Source organism: Mustela nivalis, assembly GCF_964662115.1.
Source record: "Mustela nivalis genome assembly, chromosome: 4".
Classification (NCBI taxonomy): domain Eukaryota; kingdom Metazoa; phylum Chordata; class Mammalia; order Carnivora; family Mustelidae; genus Mustela; species Mustela nivalis.
In genome coordinates, this window is record NC_139023.1 from 26,505,726 (window position 1) to 26,530,120 (window position 24,395).

A 24,395-nucleotide genomic window follows, 5' to 3' on the forward strand; every position below is an offset into this window, starting at 1 on the left:
ACAATAAAGTCAGATCATGATGCACACTCTTGTTTTCTCTCTCCCTCTGCCAATCAGTGGTTTCTTGTGACCTTACATAAGTCTTTAATGACCCTGGACTTCAGGTTTTTTCCACCTACATAATGAAAAACATAGATTAGATCAGCTCTGAGATCTCTTGCTCTTCTCTTGTTTCTTTTAACATACTGGTTATGGGTCAGATTGAGCAAATCTTGCCCTTTATTCCAATTTATTTCCCAACCATCACCTTATTTTCAGTTTTTGGTTCACAGTTCAGCTTGGGTCCAGTCTTGATTCTGAGAGCATTAGTCAATCACCAAAAGCTGAACATTTTTCTTGAGTACAATTTATTCTGCAGCCTTGCCAGAATAACTAATGCACCTAGCCTCCAGGAAATAAGCAAGTGTTTTCTTTGTAGTTGCACTTTAAATACATTTAAACCAGCTGAAACTGACAAGATCTCCCCAACTCTCCCCAGGCTCTCAGAGCTCATCCCCCACTCTTCTTTATGCTTATTTTCTTTCACTTTCGGACATGCTGATACTGTTGCAGTTATCACAGGACATTAAACTTATTTGTCTGCCTCCTGTATGAGCTTCTTGAAGAAAGGGACAGAGGTTTAAAAGCTTGTTGAACTTGAAGTGCCTGGGTGGCTCAGTTGGTTAAGCATCTGCCTTTGGCTCTAGTCATGATCCCAGGGTCCTGGGATCAGGCCCTGCATTGGGCTCCCTGCTCAGCATGGAGTCTGCTTCTCCCTCTCCCTCTGTAGTTCCCTCTGCTTGTTCTCCCTCTCTCTGCCAAATAAATAAAATCTTAAAAAAAAAAAAAAAAAGTTTGCTGAACCAAACTTAATAAAAAGTGAAAGAAAAAAGGAAAGAAGGAAGGGAGAGAGGAGCCCATTGGCTGCTTTCTAGCTGATGTCATAATCCTGTTGAGGCAAAAGAAAGCAAAGTTTTAATAGCCAGTTGGCGGTTCTTATGGCATCATAATTCTGCCACCCACTCGTTCTAGAGAAGTGTGGGGTGACAAACATCTGGATGGAATAGGAAAAGTCCTGACTTATAGAGTCCTTAACTCTAAAGTTTACATGTATCCCTCAACTGGGGAGATTTTCAGCTGGGGATTTTAAGAAGCCACTGAGAGCTTCACTGAAGCCACTCAGTGTAGCGAGAGGTATGTCGGTGTGGAGGTCCACGCTGCACTAAGCATAAACACGTGCGAGGATATACAGTGGCATCCTCGTCATTTTCTGTTCCTCACTAAGGACAGTTGCCCACCACCCCCCAACCCTTAGCTAGTGTGGCTGAAAGAATGTTCTGCCCAGCTGTGGCCTGGATGCTTTTACACGTATGCTGTGCTATTCTGTCCAGTAGCTTCTTTAGGGTAGGGCCTGGTGCCATCTGAAGAACATCTTTTAACCCTTTCTTGCCCACTTGCATGAAGCTTCTTTAAACCCAGTTTCATTGATGATCTTGCCGGGGTGCTCTGTCTCCGTTCACGGGGAGCAAAATGCTCGTTTGTCCATGTACTTCATGTTCTCTAGTCTGAGACTCCGTGTACTCATTTTAGCAGCTTCATTGGGTCCTTTTTGGGTTCTGCTACATTGCAGGGAAAGATTTTAAATGATTTTAAAAGGAGAAAAACTCCTCCACCCTTGGAGAAAGAACCAATTGGTTGGGATCTGAGCTGAAGGCAGGTCCCACCACTGCACAGAAGCAGGGATGCTGTCTCCTGTGTCGTGCCAACAAGCATTCCCTGCTCACAGCAACAGTTCAGAATGTTTCTGTCAAAGTATTTCATGCCCTTTATTGGTTAAACGACAAAAACAAGAAGAAAATGTTCATATATCACAACGTATCACCTAAACAAACTATAGACCTTTTGTAGCAAATATAGCTGAGAAGGAGGGAGCCAATTTAGTGTGACTTTTGAGAGTTACAGTACCCCTCCTGTCGCAACCCAGGTTTCCATCACCATTGTGATGGAATATTTTTTTTTTAAGATTTATTTATTTATTTATTTATTTGACAGAGAGAAATCACAAGTAGATGGAGAGGCAGGCAGAGAGAGAGAGAGAGAGGGAAGCAGGCTCCCTGACGAGCAGAGAGCCCGATGCGGGACTCGATCCCAGGACCCTGAGATCATGACCTGAGCCAAAGGCAGCGGCTTAACCCACTGAGCCACCCAGGCACCCGTGATGGAATATTGAAACATCCCTGCCCTCCATGTTTTCAGCTCACTAGCTAAATGCAATGGCAGATACTTGGCTCTGAAAATGGCCATCAAAGGGGTGCTCTTAGGATACATGAAGGTGTTGCAGTGTATATAGGGTGTGATCTACACTGTGAGATCTCCTTACACATCCCAGGAGAGGACCTAGGACAGCATGATGGCAGTCCCTAAAATGAAGGATGTTGAAATAGGTTTTTTCATCACATCTGATAAACATCGACTGAATTTCTGGGTGACAGAAACATCTGCCTTAGTCATAAGGCGGGATTAGACTTGGTTTCTGCTCCCCAGCATCTCACAATCTATTCAGAGGAAAGACACATAACCATAGATCAGTGTGACAAGTTACAATAGTAAATATAAAATTCTATGGAAACACTGACCAACCCTTCCCTTACTTCCTCCTCCAGCTCCCTGAAGAAAAGATCAAAGGAAGTTGTAGAAGAGAACGCCATTTAGAGCCAGATCTGGAAGGATGGAGAGGAGTTTCACCAGGAAGAGAAGAGATGATGGCACAGAATGGACAGTCGCCAAGAGGCATGAAATTTCATGGATAGGCAGGGAATGATGAATGCTAGTTCAGGGTGACTTTAGGAAACTCGGGGAATCAGAGACAAGACTGTGAAAATAGTCCTGGGTTCAACTGTGATAAGTCTTGTAGAGCAGGCTGAAGAAGTTGATCATGACTTTGTAGGCAGTGGGGAAGCAGCTAAGAGCTATAAACAGAAAAATGATTTGTTTGAGTCTCTTTTTTATATCGTGTTGGTGCTCCGAGAGGTGAAATTTGGAGGAGTGATGGACCCAGCAAGAGCACTTACAGGACACAGATTTGAGAGTTAATAAGGTTCTTCTCTGGAGTAATGCATGGTGAGCATTAGACTGGACATATGTCATAGACACTCAGATGTTAGTAATATTTTTTACCCAATAGAAGAAAGTTAATCCATCCATCCATCCATCCATTCATTCATTCATTCATTATTCATTCATCAGTTATTAAGTACCTATTATTTACCTAGTTCCTAGTATGTTCAGGAGCACAGAAGTTGTAACACACTGCCCCTGCTTTGTAATGAATTTACAGTCTACTCTGGAGCAAGATATACATGCAGGAAAGGTAAAATAACACAGTATCGTGTATTAAGTATCAAAGCATCATCATAGCAAATCAGGACAATAACAATTACTGAGGGCCACAGAAATCAGAAATTGCTCATGAGGAAAAAAATTAAGAAGGGCTTTCCAGAAGAGATATTCCTTGAGCTGAGTTTTGGTGGCCAAGTAGGAGAATTGCTAGATAAAATACAGAAATAGCCACATCTGCAGAAGCACTGAGACATTAAGAACTTGATACATTCAGGCAAACAGATGAGAACTGCAAATTAGACACACGGCTGAAGTGTAGGAATAGTTTGTGGAAGGGGCAGAAATTAGGCTAAAAAGAGGTAGACGGGGACCAGAAAATATAGAACTTTATGTGATAATATAAAGAATTTTCATTGCAAAAGTTATTGGAGGATTTTCAAGTTCAGGATGATTGAACTTGATTGGGTTTGTACTTTAAGGAGGTCACACTACAAAGAGTATAGAATAACTCTGAAGGTTGCTGGCCGGATGATGGTGTCATTTACTATGGGAACATGCAAAGAGCAGGTTGGGGAGAAGGATTTTAAGTCCCAATTTTTTGATGTGATGGGCTTGAAGTGTGTGTTAATTTCCTAAGGGCTACTATAACAAATTTAGTCACTTCAAACACCAGAAATTTATTTTCTCATAGTTCTGAAGGCTAGAATTCAGAAAATCATTAGGGTTGGCTCCTTCTGGAAGCTTTGAGGGAGAAGCTGATCCATGCCTCACTCCCAGCTTCTGGTGACAAGTCGTGGCGTTTCTTGCCTTGTAGAAACATTACTTCAGTCTCTGCCTCTGTCTTCCCAATGCCTTCTCCTCTGCGTGTCTTTGTCCTGTTCTTCTCTTTTAAGGACACCAGTCATGAGATTTAGAGCCTAACCCAAATCCAGGGTGATCTCTCTTGAGATCCTTAACTTATTTATATAAGTTAAAACCCTGTTCTCAAAACCCTATTTTGAAAAGCCTATTTCCAAGTAATATCACACTCGCAGGTACTGGTGACTCGGACTTGGATATATTTTGGTGGGGGGACACTATTCAATGAAGGATAACTGTCTTCCTCATCTGACTAGTACTCTAGCCTTGCTTTGCACTTCCAAAAGCAAAAGGAAATGCAGAATTAAAGACTGTGTTATGTTGTAGAAAGAGCAAAAACTTTAGCCAGAAGAAACTGGGTTCAATCCAGGTTCTATATTAGTTGAAAACTTAGGCTTTTAACCTCTGAGAGTCTTGATTTCTTTATTTTTAAAATGGGGATAATATGACCTATTATAAAACTGGCAGGGAAGTTAAATACTCATTCTCAGGTGTATGGTAGACCCTACTATTTAAAAAAAAAAAAAAAAAGCTTAAAGATAACACATTTAGAAATGACCCACATTAAAGATGGGGTTATGTGAGTATAACACGTGCTCAGACTACAGCAACAGACACGAAGAATGGGGAGGTGACCTGTCAGAGAGACAGACGTCAGCAATGAGGGCTCCCAAGAGAATGTGACTTTTCAGATAGTCAAAGGGGCTTTTGGCATCAAGAAAATCAATTACCAGGTATCTCACCACCTAAGTCAAAGAGAAGTTAGCAAAACAAAGGCAGGGCTTCTAGTCTTAAAAATTGGGGTATCAGGCAGATTTCTAAGATGTTATGAAGTTGCTGTGCTATGCTAGGCGTTCCAGATAAAAGGACAAGTAAGACATGGACCTTCCAGATAGAGCTCACCATCTTTCAGGTGACACAGACAGGTAAACAAGATAAATTACAATAATGTGCTACAAAAGACAAGCGGAGTTCAAGGACAGACCAGCTAAAAACTGCCTGTGGGAGACTGGGAAAGCTTTAGAGTGTCTGTGACATTTGGATGGATTCTAGGAGGATGGCTAGAGTGTGCTTGCCAGAGAAAAAGAGGAGCTCTTTCCAAGCAGAGGAAAAAGAGGTAAAGTGTAGGAAGTAAGACCTATGGTACCAGAACTGGAGGATCAGTCAGAAGCCCAGGACCAGAGCCAAAGTATTAACAGACTTACTGCTGACTCCCAACGCTTTGTGCTGCAATTTACAGTTATCCTGGTTAAGATGCAGGTTTGTCCTAGAGATCCTAGCAGGACTGAGCACAGAGATGTGAGTCAGTAGTCCTAGCATTTGGGAACGAAGATAAACACATTCATGACCAGTGAGCTACTGACATTAGCCAAAATCAGAGAGAAGGGGAAAGTTTGTGTGAGGGATTTCTTATGCAACAGATGATCTAATTTATACTTCACAGCCATGTTCTGATGGAAAGCAGGCAGAGCCATGAAATAACAGTTCAGTCATCAAAAGCAAAATTGAGCTGGTTCCTAGAAAAAGAACATTTTTGCCAGCTGGTCTCTTTGCTCTTTCCGGCTGACTTAGGCGGCCCTGGGCCCCAAAGGTGCTTTCTAGAAGTGGTTTCAGCTCCCTGAGAAACAGCTCTTACATCTCCGTTGCTACCCACCCATTGCATTGAAAACAAATAAATAAGATCAACGTTGGGTTCTAGTGTGCTGTGAGCATCTATTAGCTTGGGTTTCCCACAATGTGTACCGACAACACCGTCTCCAATAATAAATGGAAAATCCAACCCCAATACCACTGAAGAAAGACTTCACAGGCTCTCCAAAGTTAAGCAGCATCCCTAAAGCGGCTTCACGTCCTCCTCGAGTCCTCTCACTTGCCAAGATTTTAGCTGGCTAATCGGCAACGTACTAACTTCGGTGCACCAGGACACCACCCCCGTCCCCATGTGTTCTCCAAAACGCCTCTTCCCACCCTGGCCACGGAGACCCCGGCCCATAATGCAAGGAGGACGCGACAGCTCGGGACCGCGCCAGCCCTCGGTGATGGGAACCGACGGCGAAGGAAGGGGCGACGTCGTCGTCTGAAGCGCCCCTTCGGGAGAATGGAGGCGGGGGCGGCGGACGTCGCCCGCGGGCAGCCGGGGGACTCGGAGACTTCCCCCCGCCGGAGGGGCAGGGGTGCGGCGAGCGGAGCCCCCTCCCCCCCACACCCCGCGGCCAGGGCGCAGGCGCAGGCGCACAGGGTGCGGCCGCGGCGGGGAGGGCGGCGGCGCCGGGCGCGGGAAGATGGCGGCAGCGGCGGCAGCGGCGGCGGCCGAGCAGGTCTGGGAGCCATGCTGCAGCCGGGGGCAGGAGGGGTCGGGGAGGCCGCGACCGGCCGGTGGGGACCGCCGTGGGGCGGGTCGGCGGAGGCCGGGACGCGAGGGCGGGCGGGGGCCGCCGCGGGCCGGGCTCCGGGGGGCGGGGCGGGCGGGAGGAGCTGTCGGCCGCCGGGGATGCCGGCGAGGGCCGGGCGGCGGCTCCGCGGGCAGGGGCTCCGGGTCGCCGAGGGGAAGCCGGCGGCGGCCCTCGGTCCGGCCGGCTGCCCCTCGGCGGGGCTGAGGAGGGGTCGCCGCCTGAAGGGCGGGGTGGCGGCCGCGGCAGCCGGGAACCTGCGCCAGGACGTGCCGGGGACGTGCCGGCTTCGGTGGCCAGCGGAGATGCGGGTAAAAATAGCCTGAGCCCCGGAGCCGGGAGGCTGCCCTGACGCCCGCCGACACCCGTCAGCTGCTGCCGGGAGGTCAGCTTGCGGCCACTGCTGTGCCTGCCATGCCTCGTACGCTGGCATCGGGTTTCTCCCCACCGCTTTGGTTATGGAGATTCGGTCATCAGTTTAAAACTGCCTCTGTCCAGCTGGTTTAAAATTACTTTTTTAATGCTTTATCAACTATTTCCTGATCTGAATTGTAAACGTGTTACCTCCGAGCAGTTTAAAAGACTATTTCCCCCCCAAAGCAAGCTAAACATTTACATACACATACGTGCATGCATGTTGCATACACATAGGTAGTGTTGCTAGAGTATTTTGTTGTAATAAAAATAATTTTCGTAGTCACTTTTTTCCTTAACTGTTCTTTCCCTTTACAAAACTATGAGTGAGACTTTCCTTTGAAAAAGTCTCATTCTACAGCATTGCTGAAGAAATAAATGCAAGTCAAGTTGCCAGCATTCTGTTCTCAGAAAACTTAACTGCTTTGTATGTCACTGGAACAGTCATTCTAAAAGACACAAAAAAATAGATGAAATCCACCTTCAAGAAGCTTAAAGTCATACTGCCAAATAAATACAGAGAAATCAGCTGAGAGGGCAAGCTACAGATCATAACAGTAAATTAAAATCTAAGGGAATAAGAAAGAGTAAAAGGAGGCAAAGCTTCTTGGGGTTGTTGAGATTAAAATTGTTCCCTTGGCTTCCCTGATTTCCCTCCTGACATCTCAGCTCTTATTTTAGATGGTTCTTTTTTTTTAATCTGCATCCCCTGTTGATGCTCTGGGGGTTCCACCAAGGTTCTATTCTTGCTTTTCACATAAATTGGGCAATCTGGTTCATTCCTTCGTTTCTACTCCAGAGTTAAACATAGGTCTCCAGCCTGAACTGAAATTTCCACAAGCACCCCAAACACAGAAATGTAGAAAACTGGATTGCGTCGTATTTACCATTAAAAGGGCTACAACCATCCGTCCTTGGTTAACCTAGCTAGAAACTTGAGAGCTGGACCTATCTAAGGGAGCTCAAAAGGGACCCACACTTGGTTTGATGTTCTGCTGTTCCAGGTGTGATATTTGAACAAAGGGCCCCACATTTCCTTTTCCTCCAGACCACACATGAATATAGCAGGCCTCTACCTGAGAGTCATCTTAGATCCCCTCTGGGTCCCAGTCACAGCCAATCAATCACCAGGTTCTGTAGTTCTTCCTCTTAATGCCTCTCCCCATCTTCTCTTCATCTAAAGCCCCATCAAGCCCTCCTTTGGACTAATATCAACACTTACTGACAGCTGATATCTTCATCTCTAAACTCTTCTGTTCATCTCTTTTTAGTACGTGACTTTGATTTTGCCGTAATGCAAATCTGATTGTATCGCTAACCCACTTTAAAATTTTAGTAGTTCCCCATCACCTTTAGGACAAAGTCCATTGTTCCTGACACAGTACTTAGTCCATTCATTTGCTGGCCCCAAACCATATCTCAGACCTTATTTTTTGCACCATTTCTATACTCATCCTCTTACCACCCACAGAAACTACCAAAATTAGTTCACACTGAGATAACTTGTATTTAGACTTTCCATGCTCTTCTCTCTGCCTGGAATGCCTTTTCTGTGCTTTTGCCTGGCTTATTCCTATTTATCTTCCCAAGGTTCAGATGAAATCTCAGTCTTTCTTAAAAACCTTCCCCTGCTGCTTCTGCTTGCTAAGTAGAGCTGCAGTCCTCTTTTGTACCCTTTCAGCATTCTGTGCATTTGCCACCACTGTTGAACTGCCACTGCTAGTGACCCGGTCTGTCTACTCTCCTGGCCTATCAGGAAGTTCACTGAGGGTAGGTGCTTTGTCTGGCCTATCTTGGTGATCTGGGGCATTTGGCATATAGTAACTCTTAAATAAATCATAAATGTATCAAATTGAATATAATAATTTACATGAATTGGCAGAAAAGAGTAAAGAATGCATCCCAGGAGGGATCAATTTTGTCTTGTTTCTCTTTGTTGTAGACCTTTTATTCAAGCTCCGACTTTTAAATTGCCCATACCATGTCTGTGACAATTAGAGGAAAGTATATCTCCCTTAAGGTATTTTATGCCTTCTTGCAAAAAGTATCAAAATGCACACTCCACTCTAAGATGTCAGCAGCATGAATGTACCCTCATGCAGACACACAACCTACACAATGCTCAACAACCTGTTTTGGGGGGAAAAACTGGTGAGTAGACTGAATTATCTTCTATAGAGCCTTCCCTGCTGCTTTGTGGAATTACAAAAATTGTATCTGCTGCATTATTCACAATGATTAGTCCTGTCATTTTCCATTTTCCATAAACCCCTAACCAGCCTGCTACCTCTGCCACCACGGTAAGTAGCCTTCTCCACTCTTTCTTGGCAGATGACCTTAGCTTTCACATCCCAAAGAAAAAGAAGAATGTTTTCTCTCCTGGGTGTGAACTGTTTCATTGAAGTGGGAAGCCTATCCTGAAAGCCTGGTCTTTTCTCATGTACTCGTATCACTTTCTTTCCTGCCTCCTGGAGGGTCTCATTTCCTACATTATCCTGCCCTGCTGTGAGATCTTCCATCTTTGCACCTCTTGGCATCTTTCCCTCCGCCATCAAACATACAACTCTTCCCCCAAATCGGGGAGGGGGGGCCCAGGGGGAGGGGAGGTGGTTACTAACAGCAACCACAAAAGCACAGTTTTCCTCTGATAGTACATAATTCTTTAGCTATCGTCTTCTCTTTTTTCCTCTCTGCTCTTTCTAGACTGGAAAATAGATGCATACATGTGATATCTTTTTAGACTGTGCCCAGCTTACTAGTTTGCTTCCCAGAGTTCACCTTTGAAGGTTGAAGCACTTCTTGACATAGCAGGTTCAGCAACACTACATATCCTTGGTTTTCCTACCATTCATTGTATTTCTCACTTTCCACCATAGCTGCACATTTAAATTTTCCCAAGACTGTGTCCTTGGTCACTTGTTTTCTTTCCTGTATGCTATTTTTCATAGTACACTGATGCACTCTTGTGGATTTAATTTACCTCGGGGCTAAGCTCTCAGATCTGTATCCCTAGTCCTGACTGATCGAATACCCCATTCCGTCCTTCCCCTTGCCTTTGAGCCATGTGGTTATTTCTCATTTAGTTTAAGTGCGACATATGCAGAGTCTTCTGCCTCCTCCATTCCCCATATTTAGCTAGTCACCATTCAGTAAACATGAGATTCTTTGAAGCTGGCTGCAAATTCAGTCAGCTCCTCTCACGAAGTATGTTTTTAATCTTTCCTTTTTCATCCCACGTTAGTTTAGACCCTCATTACCTCATTACTTCAAACCTCCATTATGGCAACATCCCCAGCAGCCTGCTCACTGATGTCCTGTTTCCTCTCTCTTACAAACACCCACACATTTAGCATCTTGAAATGTGTGTCTTTCGTGTCCAGGAACCTCCAGGGACTCCCAGTTAAACAGAAAGACTAGAATTTGTACCCAGCAGTCCAAGAATTTTCTCGACCTGCTCTACTTTGCCACTGTAATCTCCCTGTGTTGCCCGCTCTGACCCACCTACTTCCTGTTTCCTTGAAAACAAATGCGAAGCCATCCTGTGTCTCCTCCGGTTGGACTCCGTGGCATGAATTGGCCATGCTATTGATTCTGGCATCTGAGCATACAGATTACTTTATTGCACTGCTAACTATTTTATACCCACATCACATTTGTGATATCTCGAGAATAAGGGTCCTATCTTGTATTTCTTTAGTATTCCTATTTGTGGTATTAGTGTTTAAGCATAAAATATTTCATAAGTGCCTATTCAATAAGTAAGTTTTCTCAGAGCTCTAAAATATTTGTAAGTTGGGTAGTATCCATTTCTATCCATTTTGTGTTCATAACGTATTACCAAAAATACCATTCAACCATAGTCTAAGTTAGAGGTCCTCAAACTTTCTGGTCTCGGGTTATTTTTATGTTCTTAAAAGTTACTGAGAATCCCAAATAACTTTTATTTATGTGAGTTATAGTCATTGATATTTGCCACATTAAAAATTAAACTGGAGAAAATTTGAAACACAGGAATACACAAGCACACATTCCATTAGCTATTAGAGCATTGATGTCACATACAGTCATTTAGCCTCTGCAAAACTCCACTGAACATTCATGAGAGAAGAAGAGTAAAAAAGATAAGTAACATCTTGGTATTATTTTGAACACAGTTTTGACTCTCCAGGCTTCTGTAGGAGTTCAGGGAGCTTCTCCTGGTCTCCCTTGCCCATACTTTGAAAACTGCTGATAGAAGATAATGTTAGCTTTAGCCAACTGGGGTGATAAATAGCGAACAGTGTCAGCCTTTCCAAATTTTTTTCTTACAAATGAAATATATATATATATACACACACACATATATATATATAGTACATTACATATATATAATGTATATTACATATATAATGAAACAAATCATATAAATCATTAATAAAAAAAAAAATGAACCATGTGGAATATATATGTCAATTCTTACCCAGATGAGCTAGCTGTACACTTCAGGTACACTGGAAATGTTCAAAGCAGAGGGTAGAAATGTGTTATCAAGAGTCACACTAAAGCTTCTCCACATCCCCTCTAAGCATAACAACATCCTGAATTGGAGCCTACAGCTCAACATGACTTCAAGTTTATCCATGGAAAATATGTGTTTCAGCAGTTCATTTTTCTTTCATTAGGAATTTGCACTTCATAAATAAATGCATTGAAAAGAGTGGGTATGGCTGTTCCATTGTGTTGTATTTTGTTTTTAGCAAAGTTCCAACGGTCCTGTAAAGAAGTCCATGCGGGAGAAGGCTGTCGAGAGAAGGAATGTCAATAAGGAGCATAATAGTAATTTCAAGGCCGGATATATTCCAATCGATGAAGATCGCCTCCATAAAACGGGATTGAGGGGGAGAAAGGGCAATTTAGCCATCTGTGTCATTATCCTCTTGTTTATCCTGGCTGTCATCAATTTAATTGTAAGTATGTGGTACAGAATTTTCTTTTTTTAATGACCATGGAGTGCTCGCTTCGGCAGCATATATATTAATTACCATGGGGAATTTTTTAGTGAAATCATAGACTTTGTTTCTATAATTTCTTTCAAAACCCTCTTACCTTCTGCTTTTCTTTTCTTTTTTTTTTTTTTAAGATTTTATTTATTTATTTGACAGAGATCACAAGTAGGCAGAGAGGCAGGCAGAGAGAGAGAGTGAAGCAGGCTCCCTGCTGAGCAGAGAGCCCGATGGGGGGCTCGATCCCAGGAACCTGAGATCATGACCTGAGCCGAAGGCAGAGGCTTAACCCACTGAGCCACCCAAGTGCCCCTACCTTCTGCTTTTCATTACATGTTTTCTCACTTTAAATTTTTCTTAGATGCACAGTTACCTTTCACAGTGTGTGCAAAGAGCCCCTGACTTGCTTACTCTCCAAATATTGTCTAAAAGAATCCTGTCTTCCTAATTTCACAAGCAACAGTGCCTTTTATGAAATGTTTTTGAAACAAGAGATTCCATCTTTTACACATAGAAAAGACCCATTGGCCTTTTTTTAAATTTATTATTAAAGTGTAGCTAAGATACAATGTTATTTTTAGTTTCAGGTGTACAGCATAAGGGATTGGACAGTTCTTTATAGTACTCAGGGCTCACTGTAAGCATAGTCACCACCTGTCACCAAATAGTGTTATTACAGTGTTATTGACTGTATTCCCTATGCTGTGCTTTGCGTCTCTGTGACTTATTTTATAAGTTTGTACCTCTTCTTACTGAGTTGCCGTAAATATGTTATTTATTTTTAAAAACCTAGTATGCTAGTATTGCCACATGTTAATTTTATTTAGAAGAAAATGTGCATGGAACATTCCCTTTAAAGGACTTAGCTTTGGGAAGGGTAAAGTCAGCTGGGTAGGAGACACTTGACTGCCTTCACCTCTCCTAAAAAAATATAACCCTTTCTGTTCTCATTCAGCTTTTCCTAAATTTAGTATTACCTCCTCAACCAGATTTTAAAATCGTAAACCCTTGTTTGACAGAGTTATCTTTTGTAGTGTTGTCTATGTTGTTATAGACTGGAAGGATCTGGTAGGCGAGTTTACTCTAAGGTGCTGAAGACCTAAGATGTTACCTTTTCCAAAGATACTTGCTTTTCTAAAGAAGAAGACTTAATCCAAGGTTGTAACTACCTGAGGGTTAAACTTGAACCCCTCTGGCATGTGTGGAGATGACATATGCCAAGGGTTGTTATTGGTCTACCTGTGACTGATGAACATGGGCCACAGAGGGTCTAAAGCAATTTCATTTATTTTTATTTTTGGCTCCTAATACTTTTAAGCCAGTCCTTTATACTTTATGTTCCTCCCAAACCTTTGTGTTTCATTCTTCCCGTACATTGGAAAGAGCTGGTACTGTAAATAGCTTTTCTAGGAGCACGTGTTCTGAATTTATTTTATTTTATACATTTTTGTTGTTGTTGGAAACTTCTGGTTAAGATGGAAGAATGAAGACATTTTTATCCCCTTCCTCTTTAAAAAGCTCATCCCAAGGTAACAAAGTCAAGAAACAGAAATACATTGAAGGAACGTGGGAGGCAACCGAAATCCTAAACCATAATGTATGAAGACAAGAAAGCAGGAGGAGAAATGGCAGTTCACTTATCAGAGAAGGGAACCTGTTCCTTTGTGTTGGTGACAGAGCCTTGCATAATCGTCAGGAATTGGAAATACAAGTACCATGAAAAGCAGGAGTGAGGCAGGAATGGAAAGCAGCTTTTCAAGAACCCTGTAGAAGCAGTCAGAGATCCCTAGCCTTCCTCTGCCTTCCGGCCAGCAGTTAGGCAACCTTGCCTTGTAACCCCACACAGCATGTCGTGGAAGGGAGAGGATTCTTCCTGCCTGAGGACGGGAGGGATGCTGGAAGCAGGCAGGTCTGAATCCTGAGTGCTGAGACCCTGTGTCCCAGCTCTCCAGCTCTCTTCTCAGTCTCTTTCTCCAGCTCCCTGGTCCCAGGCTTCTGTCCCCCAGGCAGGAGATGAGGTAGCCTGCTCGGGGAAAACTGAAGCATCTGGAGAAAAAACCTGTAGATACTGACATCTGGCAAGTCCGAGTGGAAAAGCCACCTCATCTCCTGCTAGGAAGCCTGTCACAAGCCCCACCCCACACAGAGAACTTTCTGTGCACTTTTTTAAACCTCACTGTTCAATATGAACCCTGAGCCACTAGGGATCCATGGATCTCTTGGAAAGCTCCCAGAATTGAAAAATGATGGAGACCAAAAACACACAAACCATGGGGAAAATAGGAATTCAAGAAGATAGAGAAAATACAATGAATGACAGAAAACTTAAAAAACTAAAACCAATATCTTCAGCGAAAAGAGAGGATATTACATCCACAAAACAAGGATAACATGCCATTAAGAAGGAGCTATTAAAGAATAAGGAAGAACTTGCAGAAATACATAGGGATGGATGGATGGATGGATGGATGGATGGATGGATGGATGGATGGAAAGACAGAGAGATTGGCCAATAAAGAAAAGGAACCTTTCTAGAAAGCTCAATAAAATTAAAGAATCCAGGAAGTGTAACATTCTGCTAATAGGAGTTTCAGAAAAAGGTAAGAAGGAACACTGGGGAGAAAGTTATCAAACATATAAGTCAAGAAAATTTCCTAGAACAGATTGAAAACTACCATTCTAGGTCCAATGTCATGCATAAAAGACTCACACCAAGGCCATGACTGAAATTTAAGAAAACCAGGGATAATGAGAAGATCCTAAAATCTTCCAGAGGAGAAATTAAAGCAGGTTGTGTATGAAGAACACAAAACAGAGATGTCAGACCTCTCAAATGCAGCCCAGCAAACCAGACCGCAAGGGCCTTCAAAATTCGGAGGGAAAATAGCACCAACCCTAGAATGTCTATTGAGCTAGACTAGTAATCAAATGTGAGGGCTTATAGAGACGTTTTTTAACCGTGCACACTCTCAAAATTGCCTTCACATACATTCTTTTTTTTTTTTTTTTTTAAGATTTTATTTATTTATTTGAGAGAGAGAGAGCATGAGAGGGGAGAAGGTCAGAGGGAGAAGCAGACACCCCACTGGGGTCGAGCTCAACTCGGGACTCCAGAATCATGACCTGAGCCAAAAGCAGTGGCGCAACAGACTGAGCCACTCAGGTGCCCACATACGTTCTTTCTAAGAAGGCCATTGGAGGAGAAGCTCACTTCCAGAAGGCACTAACCCAGAAAACTGAAGGCAGGGATGTGGGAAACTGGGTATCCAGCACAGGAGAGAGACAGAGAAGTTCCAGCACAAAACGAAGGAAAAGTTTTCAGTGACGGCTGTATCATCGCAGATCCAGGGGGAACGGTCAGGATTGGAGCAAGCACAGAGTTCCAGTAAGCTTTCCTGAGACAGAAAAATAGAACTCCTAGAATAAATTACCCGAGAGGTTTGGACTTTGAGAACCTTTTACTGAGTGACCTTTTATAAAGACTTTGGAGGTTTTGAAAATTTTCAGTCGGGTTTTCAAAGAAACTAAGCAAATGTGGTCCAATGCCAAAGAAAGACAAGTATGAAACTCCAGGAGACGCAGAGTACAAAAAAGGAACTGCTCTCTTAGTTACAGTATTTGGCTTAGCCATGAACAGTACTTATACAGTTGCAGTACTAAAAATACTGAACCTGGGTCTAGCTAGCATTTGAGAAGGGAGCCAGTGGAGAAGAAATATAAATGAGATAAATTCTCATCTGCTGAAGTAAGAAATTAATAGGTAAAACCTTAGATTGATGAATGAAGAAATAATATAATCACATCACTTAAAAATCTGGAAAAATTCTAGATGAAATACCTAAAATAGTTTGAAAGTGGCTGTCACCAGACAAGATGTGGAGGAAGCAGAAGAAATAAGAAACTGCTCTTCTAGCACTCCTAGTACTTTGACTTTCAGCTATTTGCCTGTAATACCCTGATCAAATTGAAATGGGTTTAAGTTTCAAGTGGAAACCCAGGTGATGTATTCATATCACTAGTGAGACATCTTAGGAAGTTTAATCCTCTGGCAATTGTCTTTTCTGTTTGTTTTCTAATTATGTTAAATGTAGGCTACCAATTAACAGGGGGCTTGTTTTCTCTTATAGATAACACTTGTTATCTGGGCTGTGATTCGCATCGGGCCAAATGGCTGTGACAGCATGGAGTTTCATGAAAGCGGCCTGCTCCGGTTTAAGCAAGTATCTGACATGGGAGTTATACATCCTCTTTATAAGAGCACAGTAGGAGGAAGACGAAATGAAAACTTGGTTATCACTGGCAACAACCAGCCTGTAAGTTCCCACATCAGTCGAGGGACATTAGAGGAAAATTCTTTGTAAAAACCTAGAGTGGATTATTGGAAATGGATATTTTCCTCAAGAGACTATTCATAAGCATATTTAATAATATTGTCGGTCTTGTAATCTATAAATATTACATGCTTTCTTAATATCTTAATAGGGCAGCATTTCCTGTAATAGATTAATTACTCTAAGAATAGCGTGTTCTTTCTCCTCCGCGCAAGGTAACCTGCAAACAGAGCACCTTCCCAGGTTGGAATTCCCTGTACTTTCTGGGAGTCTAGAAGGGAGTATGCCAGTCGAGTCCGTGGCAGCCCATATAGGTGGCTGCTGTAACACAGGTTTTCAGTGGACCAGAACCTCACGGAGGTATTCTTACCACCCCCTGCCCGCCTTAGGTCTAGGTCCGTCTGTCTGCCCCGTGACCCATGGATTTGTGCAGAGCAGTGCAACCAAACAAGGGTATAAATCCTCATTTTAAGGAACTCTTTTCCCAAATGGATAGAGAGATGCGGTTAAAATCATTGGAAGTTAGTCTATTGTACAGTGTTTTTAATAATGTTCTTGATGTATTTTGGATGCAGCCTCCTTTGAAAACACATTCATGATAAAGTGTTTCTCTGTAGATTGTTTTCCAGCAAGGGACAACAAAGCTCAGTGTAGAAAAGAACAAAACTTCTATCACCAGTGACATTGGTATGCAGTTTTTTGACCCGAGGACTCAGAATATCTTATTCAGCACAGACTATGAAACTCATGAGTTTCATTTGCCAAGTGGAGTGAAAAGTTTGAATGTTCAAAAAGCATCTACTGAAAGGGTATGATTTCTTTTGTTTGCTTTATTAATGGAAGAGAATTACTGTCTAAAGTTACAAAGCAGGAGGGGAGTTTTGCTGGTTTATAGTGATGGGAAAGAATAAGTTCTGGAACAGTAGGAAGGACTAGTTAGTTCTAGATTCATCATCTGATCATTATCAAGTCACGTCTCTTAATCTCAACCCCTGTAAAACGTGACTGAAAATTCTTGCCTTTCATATTCAATGGGTGAAACTCCTGTTCCTCTGTCTCTGATAATAATTCTCACTTTAATTTAGAAATGCTTTTTATTACCTTTTTTTTTAAATAATTTTCAGATTACCAGCAACGCTACTAGTGACTTAAATATAAAAGTTGACGGGCGTGCTATCGTGCGTGGAAATGAAGGTGTATTCATTATGGGCAAAACCATTGAATTTCACATGGGCGGTAATATGGAGTTAAAGGCAGTGAGTATTTCTTAAGAGTTTTAGAGAATTAGTAGAGTCTTGGGCATATAAATCTATATGTGGAACAGTATACAATTATTTAAAATGGTAATGTAGTTGTATATTTTTTGACATGGGGAGATGTTCAAAATGGACTCTGAAGTGGAAGACAGTTATAGTTTGTGAAATGTCTCATTTTTATTTTTCAGAACATATGTACATTCATAAAAACCTAGAAGGGTATGCCAGAATGTCAACAATGGTTGACTATGGGTAGCAAGATAACAGATGACTTTAATTTTATTTTTCATTCTGCTTGCCTCTTGTTTTCTAAAAAAATTTTTTACAACATGTTACCTGTATTATTTTAAAAGGCAAAAATAAATAAACTTCCAAAATTCTGGAAGAATTCTCAAAGTAAGAATTATCATAGTAATTATCCATTCCCTGAAGTTGTTGGTTTTTGGCTTCTTTTTTAGATGTATAATTTCTTATTTTTTTATTAATATATAATGTATTATTAGCTCCAGGGGTACAGGTCTTGAATCGCTGGGTTTACACACTTCACAGCACTCACCATAGCACATACCCTCCCCAATGTCCATAACCCCATGTTGGTTTTTTTTTTTAATTAAAGATTTTTCATGCCCTCTCCCAAATTTTATATCCAGTGATGTGAAAATCAATTAGCAAATGTACAAAATATATTTTATTTACCCATCTATTATTAACTGCAAAGGGAAAAGATTTTGCCTTTATTATAGCTATTGAAAAGTGAAGTTGTGTGTGTGTGGTTTTTTTTTAAAGATTTTATTTATTTATTTGACAGACAGAGATCACAAGTAGGCAGAGAGGCAGGCAGAGAGAGAGGAGGAAGCAGGCTCCCCACTGAGCAGAGAGCCTGATGCGGGGCTCCATCCCGGGACCCTAGGATCACAATCTGAGACGAAGGCAGAGGCTTTAACCCACTGAGCCACCCAGGTGCCCCGAAAAGTGAAGTTTTGTCCTTCACAGATTATATCTGAACTTCAGTAGGTAACATATCTCATGTAAGGGAGCCAGATATCCAAAAACTGTTTATTCTGCTTAGTTTTGATCAAAGCATATTTATTCAATATGTCCTTGGCCACCAGCAATGTGCTACTTAACTAAAGCTAATTAAATTATTTTACCAAGCATCATATATGACAGAAATAAAATTAATCCTAAGGACTTATAAAAATAAAATAATTATTTCCTTTTATTTAAAGTTAATTTAACTTAGAAAAAATAAGCCTTAAAAAATTGAGTTTTCCATTTTCATAAATAGCATTCTCCTCTAAAACACATATTACAATTTCTAAATAACAAAGATAAACACAAATGTGTTTCTTGCCAGAAACTCAATAGCAATACTGAGTATATTTTGCCTGTATTGTAGTAAGAAGCCATTCCTCTTAAGAGAATAGTGTTGAGGAAACATCACAATGGGGCTATTATTCTCAGCACTGGAAATTCAAAGAAGCAAGAGGCTTGATAGCCGGCATATAGCCATTAGCAAGTTACCTAAATCTTTTTTTTTTTTTCCCTACCTGAAAATTCTGTCTGTAGTTGATATGGGAAATATTAAGATACTTTGAAATACATATTCATACATATCAGTTTCTCCACAATTAAAGAAAAACAAGCCACCAGTACTGAAAAGATAATTAGCTTTATAATCCAGTTAATATCAGTGGTTAGTTTTTAAATGTAGAGCTAATTATAAGAAAAAAAAATTTTTAAGTAAGAATTTTATCAATTAAACTTTATTTAAAGAAATAACTGCTCTAGCGATTTAAAGAAAGTAAAATTAAATGACCACAAGATGGCAACATTGAAACAAAATTTCAAAATTCATCACAAGGACTCTGTTTATCCCATATGCATACTAACACTACATAGTCACTTAGCTATTAACATTTCTTCAAACCCAACTTTGTCTCATTGCTTTGAATGCCTTCTATAACCCAATGACTCTCCAGTTTGGAACTCCTGCTTTAATCTCTTCTCTGAACCAAGACTCACATACTCAGCTGAGTTCTCCACTCCAGTACATAATAGGCACCTCCAATTCAACAAGTCTAAAATCTTCATACCCTCTCTCTCCCCAAACATGCCTTTCTTTCAGTGTTCCCATCTTGTTAAATGGTGCCCATCAGTCCATCAGCAAAGCCTTAAAAAAATAGAGCCTGACTGCTTCTCATTGCCTCCACCACCACCACCGATGATATAAACCACCACATCCCGCCGCACTGTTGGAATGGCCTCCCAAATGGTCTGGCTGCTCTCATTCACCCCTGTAGTCAGTGATCTGTGCAGCAGCCAGGGTAATCCTGTCTCAGAGATCACATCACTTCCACATTCAGACCTCTCCCAATGGCTTCTCACCTAACTGGGGATAAAACTCAAAGTCCATTCGGTTCCCCAACATGTCTGGCCCCAAGTTATTTCTTTGACTCATTTCCTGTTACTCGACTCCCTTGTTCTCTCTGCTTTAGCCACACTGGCTTTCACCTGTTCCTCGAACACCTAGCACGTCTTCATACTGGGGCCTTGGCATGTATTGGGTCCTCTGCCTGAAGGGCCCTTCCCCGGTTGCCCACATGGCTTACTCATCTCATCTGGTTTCTGCCACACTGTGACCACCTCAGGGAGGCCTTCCCTGACCAGCCTGTATAAATAGAGCCCCTGCCTGGTCACTCTCTCTGCTTACCTTTTTTTCCCAGTGGTGTTATATTTATTTTACCTGCTCACCTGTTTATTTTCTGCCACTCCCCATTAAAACGTCAGCTGTATGAGAGCTTGGACTTAGCTCTCTGTTAATTGCTGGATCCTCAGCACCTAGAATAATATCTAATACATAGTAGACACTTAATAATTATTTGTTGATTGAGTGAAAAGAAAAAAAAAGAAAAGAGGAGGAAAGAAGAGAGAGAGAGGCTTAGGAGTTCCCAAAAATAAAGGGGCTACAGTACAAGAATGTTCCTGAAACAGTACACATGGAGAAGAGAACCTCGAGGCAGTTTTCTTTGAGTGCCCGGTCTTCAAAATTATCTGGTTTGAATCTTGATTTGTGGTGTACAAAAACATTAGAAATTAAAATTAATCTTTCTATAGGAGAAAAAGTGTTTTTCTTCTCATCATCAGAAACATACCAGTCAGTAACTTTGTAAAAACTCTCTTAAGAAGTAACAAGTGAAAATGACCTGTATCAGTCTTATGCACTTAGGAATTTTGATATAATTTTAATAGAGGGTGTTATAACTGTATTGATACACACTATGAACTAAAGAGGTCACTAGTTGAATCTTGACATTGGTTTTGTTTTCCCTGTTGTTGTTTTGGTCATGACTTTACTGTTTTTTTACACCACTTATTTTCCTGGTTACTATTCTAAGTTTTGTTTATTAATTTTGTTCTCTCTATTTGTGGAGGTAAATAAATCATGTTATTATTCTCCTGATAGGAAAACAGCATCATCCTAAACGGAACTGTGATGGTTAGCACAAGTCGCCTACCTAGTTCCTCCAGCGGAGACCAGTTTGGGACGGGCGACTGGGTGCGCTACAAGCTGTGTATGTGTGCAGACGGGACGCTCTTCAAAGTACAAGTGACGGGCCAGAACATGGGCTGCCAGATCTCAGACAATCCCTGTGGAAACACTCACTAGAAGAACCCGAGAGGTCACTCGCGTGTTCATAGCGTGACTTTTTTTAAGAGTGTGCATGCAAGTCATGTTTTTAGAGAGTTCGCGATAACTCTCACCTACAGAGCACTACTGTACCTATTATGTAATCTCCATATTTAAAAGATTCTCAGCTTAAATTTGAATACATTTCGTTAAGTTGCACTGATCTTCAAATTACAGTTCTAAAGTAATTATCAGAAGTGAATACAAGCAAAATTCATCTTGAAAGAAGTATTTTTAAAATCCCGCTGTTCCTTGTCTAAAGGATAAAGGACTGAAGCAACCGTTCAGACTCACTGTAAGTACATTTGGTAAATGGGGATGCACCCACTTAAGGGGACTGAAAGGTGCACCGTTAGTAAATGTTACACTCTCTGTCTTTTGGCTTCTGAGAGAATGGTCTTGGATTTTTAGTGCATTAATTTTCAGCTGTGTTCTCAATGCAAGTGAAATCATTAAAGAACGTCACATATGTGATTGGTAAGAAACTGTGGTTTCTTAGTTTTGCACTAGGATGAAAATACTCCATAATAGAATATTTACTTGCTAACTATTGATGAGTATGAAATGTTCACAATGTGGTAGAAATTGAAACACCAGCTTTAATTGTTAGATCCTGATGTCAGCTGTGGTTTACACGACTCATTCTAGCCACTGTCCCAGGCACTGTGTCTGTAACATCGCTGATTCTCACCACAGCTCTCGATGTAGGGCTTATTATCCCAGGTTTTCCCCTTAGGAAACTGAGGATCAGAGGAGTTAAGAGACTTACCTTATGTCACACAGTATAATAGCAGCCCGGGTTGGGACTGGAGCTCACATGTGATTCAAACCTAAAATGTACCTGCTTCCAAATACTGTGTCCTTTTCACTATCTGCACTGAAGTCTTAATATTTAAAAATATAAAAAATATATAAAAAATATTAAGACAAATTCAGACTCACTTAAGCAGGTAAGGATCAAATAAAACAGCCATGCTTACTCTAGTTTAAAAAATTAAAAATCAATCTCATGTCAAAAAAATTGGCCAACTGCTATCAGATTTTAAACTAGCTTGTGCCAATCCAAAATATTATGCGATAGAGAAGTCCAGTTAGTCTAGCTGTAGGCTACTGCAGTTTCCTAACTGATGGGCCTTGGCCCCTGGGGGTACCTGAATTGAGTAAAAGGGTCACTAAGATATTTAGACCCTCAGGCCTCAGGGCAATGCAGTGCGAAGCTGGAGGCGGTGGCCCCAGGGAAGTCCGCCCCACTGCGCCATTCAAGGAGCACCCGTTGCCCTGTGCGCTGGGCCAGAACAAAGTTGGGCAGCATGGTGTGAAGGGTGCGGATAGAGAAAATTCGTCTTTAAGTAGCTTTGGAGTAAGTATGAGAACTGATCTCTGCTCCTCATATCCCAATCCCTGAAGCCAGTTGATTTTTAATGTATTTTATAATTGATTTAAAAGGAACTCTCTGGTATTATTAATCACACACAGAGCATCAGGGGCCAAGTTTTCAAAATAGTTTGCTGTAAAATAAGCAGTAGAGATAAATCATAAGCCCCACTCTGCGTTCAAGTCTAACAGTATTCTGCTGTGGTCACTTTGAATTGTGCAGATAAGAAAATCGATACAAAAACGGATCTGCATTCAACCTACGCACAGTTCTCTCTGATAGAGCAACCAGATGCCTTAGAGATTATGAGCAGTCATTAAAGTGTACTGAAGGAGATGAGCTTACTATATAATACTAAGTGCAGTTTTTAAATGAGGGGGAAAGTGAACTTTTTTTTTTTATTTAAATCCAGTTAGCCAATATATAGTACATTAGTTTCAGATGCAGTGTTCAGTAAGTTATCAGTGACCTATGACACCCAGTACTCATCACCTCACGTGCCCTCCTCAATGCCCGTCACCCAAGAAGTGAACTTTCTGACCTCTGAGTATTATTAATTGTTGTGATAGTCAGAACTTATTTGAATATATGCAGTGTCATTTCATATTTGAATGATGTTCAGAAAAATCCGTTGGAATTTTTATTCAGACACATAGTCTATTTTTAATTTCACATTCTTGTCTGTTCTGTTTAGATTTGCTTGGAAAGTCTCTAAATATTTTTGCAAAAACCACAAAACACTATGTTACAAAGTATTATTTATTGAGTATAATTCACGAAGCAATCTATTTTTACTCAACTCTGAGAAATACTTGTGTTTTTGATACATCTCCATTAAGTGCTTTTAACATGAGAGGATATTTTGATGTTTTTACAGGACTGTAAAGGTAACAGGTACAGTATTTTAGGACACTTTGCAGGTAGCCTTTGCCTTTTCATTGAGATGTAGACCTGGAAAACTCACGGGAAATGAGATCAGGAACAAACCGTCCATTTCACTTGCGATCTATTTTGCATAATGGTAAAACTTCAGCTCCTCGTTCTCACCACCAGATGGTATTTTTCAAAACCTGAAATGTTAACTTTGCCTCTTTCTCCTGGTTGTTCATCCCCTGCCTTGAGCACTGACTGATAGGACAGGAAGCAGACTCCGGGAAAGCAGATAGACAAAGACAGGCTCTCAGGAGAGAGGGGTAGATTCGTGCTTGTGTAAGTAACCGCACTACTTCAGAGAGAGGTCGCAATGACGAGGGAGAAAAATGAAATAAAAGCCAAGTATTTCAGAAACCATCCAACAGGCAGCTGGGAAAATGCAAAACAACACATGGGTGGGGGGGACTGTCTATATATGGTCTGCAAGATTTAAATATATCCTTATTTGTATTCTTTTTGCGTTATGACAAAAATGAAATAAATTTTGTGTGATAGTTCTAATGATGAAAGGTGGAAGTTCTACCTAGCTTTGAAATAATTTTTTTTAAAGAGGGTAAGAATGTTTATGGTGCTTAACTTGACGAAAAGAAACCACTGAAATGCTGATATTTTTAGAAGTCTTTTAAAAAGTGTTGAGGAGGCAAAGACTACAAATTATGCCATATAAAAATTCACCTCCAACTGTTTTGGATTGCTAACCTGACTTTTAGTTAATTCAGTTTGTAATAACTATTAATGATCTCTCTTTACAATAAAGATTCTGCAAATTGTTTGCTGTTGATTTTTTAATGATTAAAACTCTGGTGGGTTTCTGCTTAATCATACAAACATGATAGATTTAACTATA

General features: G+C 41.2%; 1 protein-coding gene across 1 annotated transcript; it reads left to right on the top strand.

The window, feature by feature from the left end:
• Window positions 1–6,398: 6,398 nt before the first annotated feature.
• SGCB (sarcoglycan beta) lies at window positions 6,399–24,318 on the top strand. The gene is made up of 6 exons (XM_082728387.1): window positions 6,399–6,494; window positions 11,717–11,926; window positions 16,090–16,275; window positions 16,911–17,102; window positions 17,418–17,549; window positions 21,016–24,318. Exons 1-6 carry the CDS (start codon window positions 6,459–6,461, stop codon window positions 21,217–21,219), a joined length of 960 nt encoding a protein of 319 aa, XP_082584513.1. The 5' UTR covers window positions 6,399–6,458; the 3' UTR covers window positions 21,220–24,318.
• Window positions 24,319–24,395: the final 77 nt, after the last annotated feature.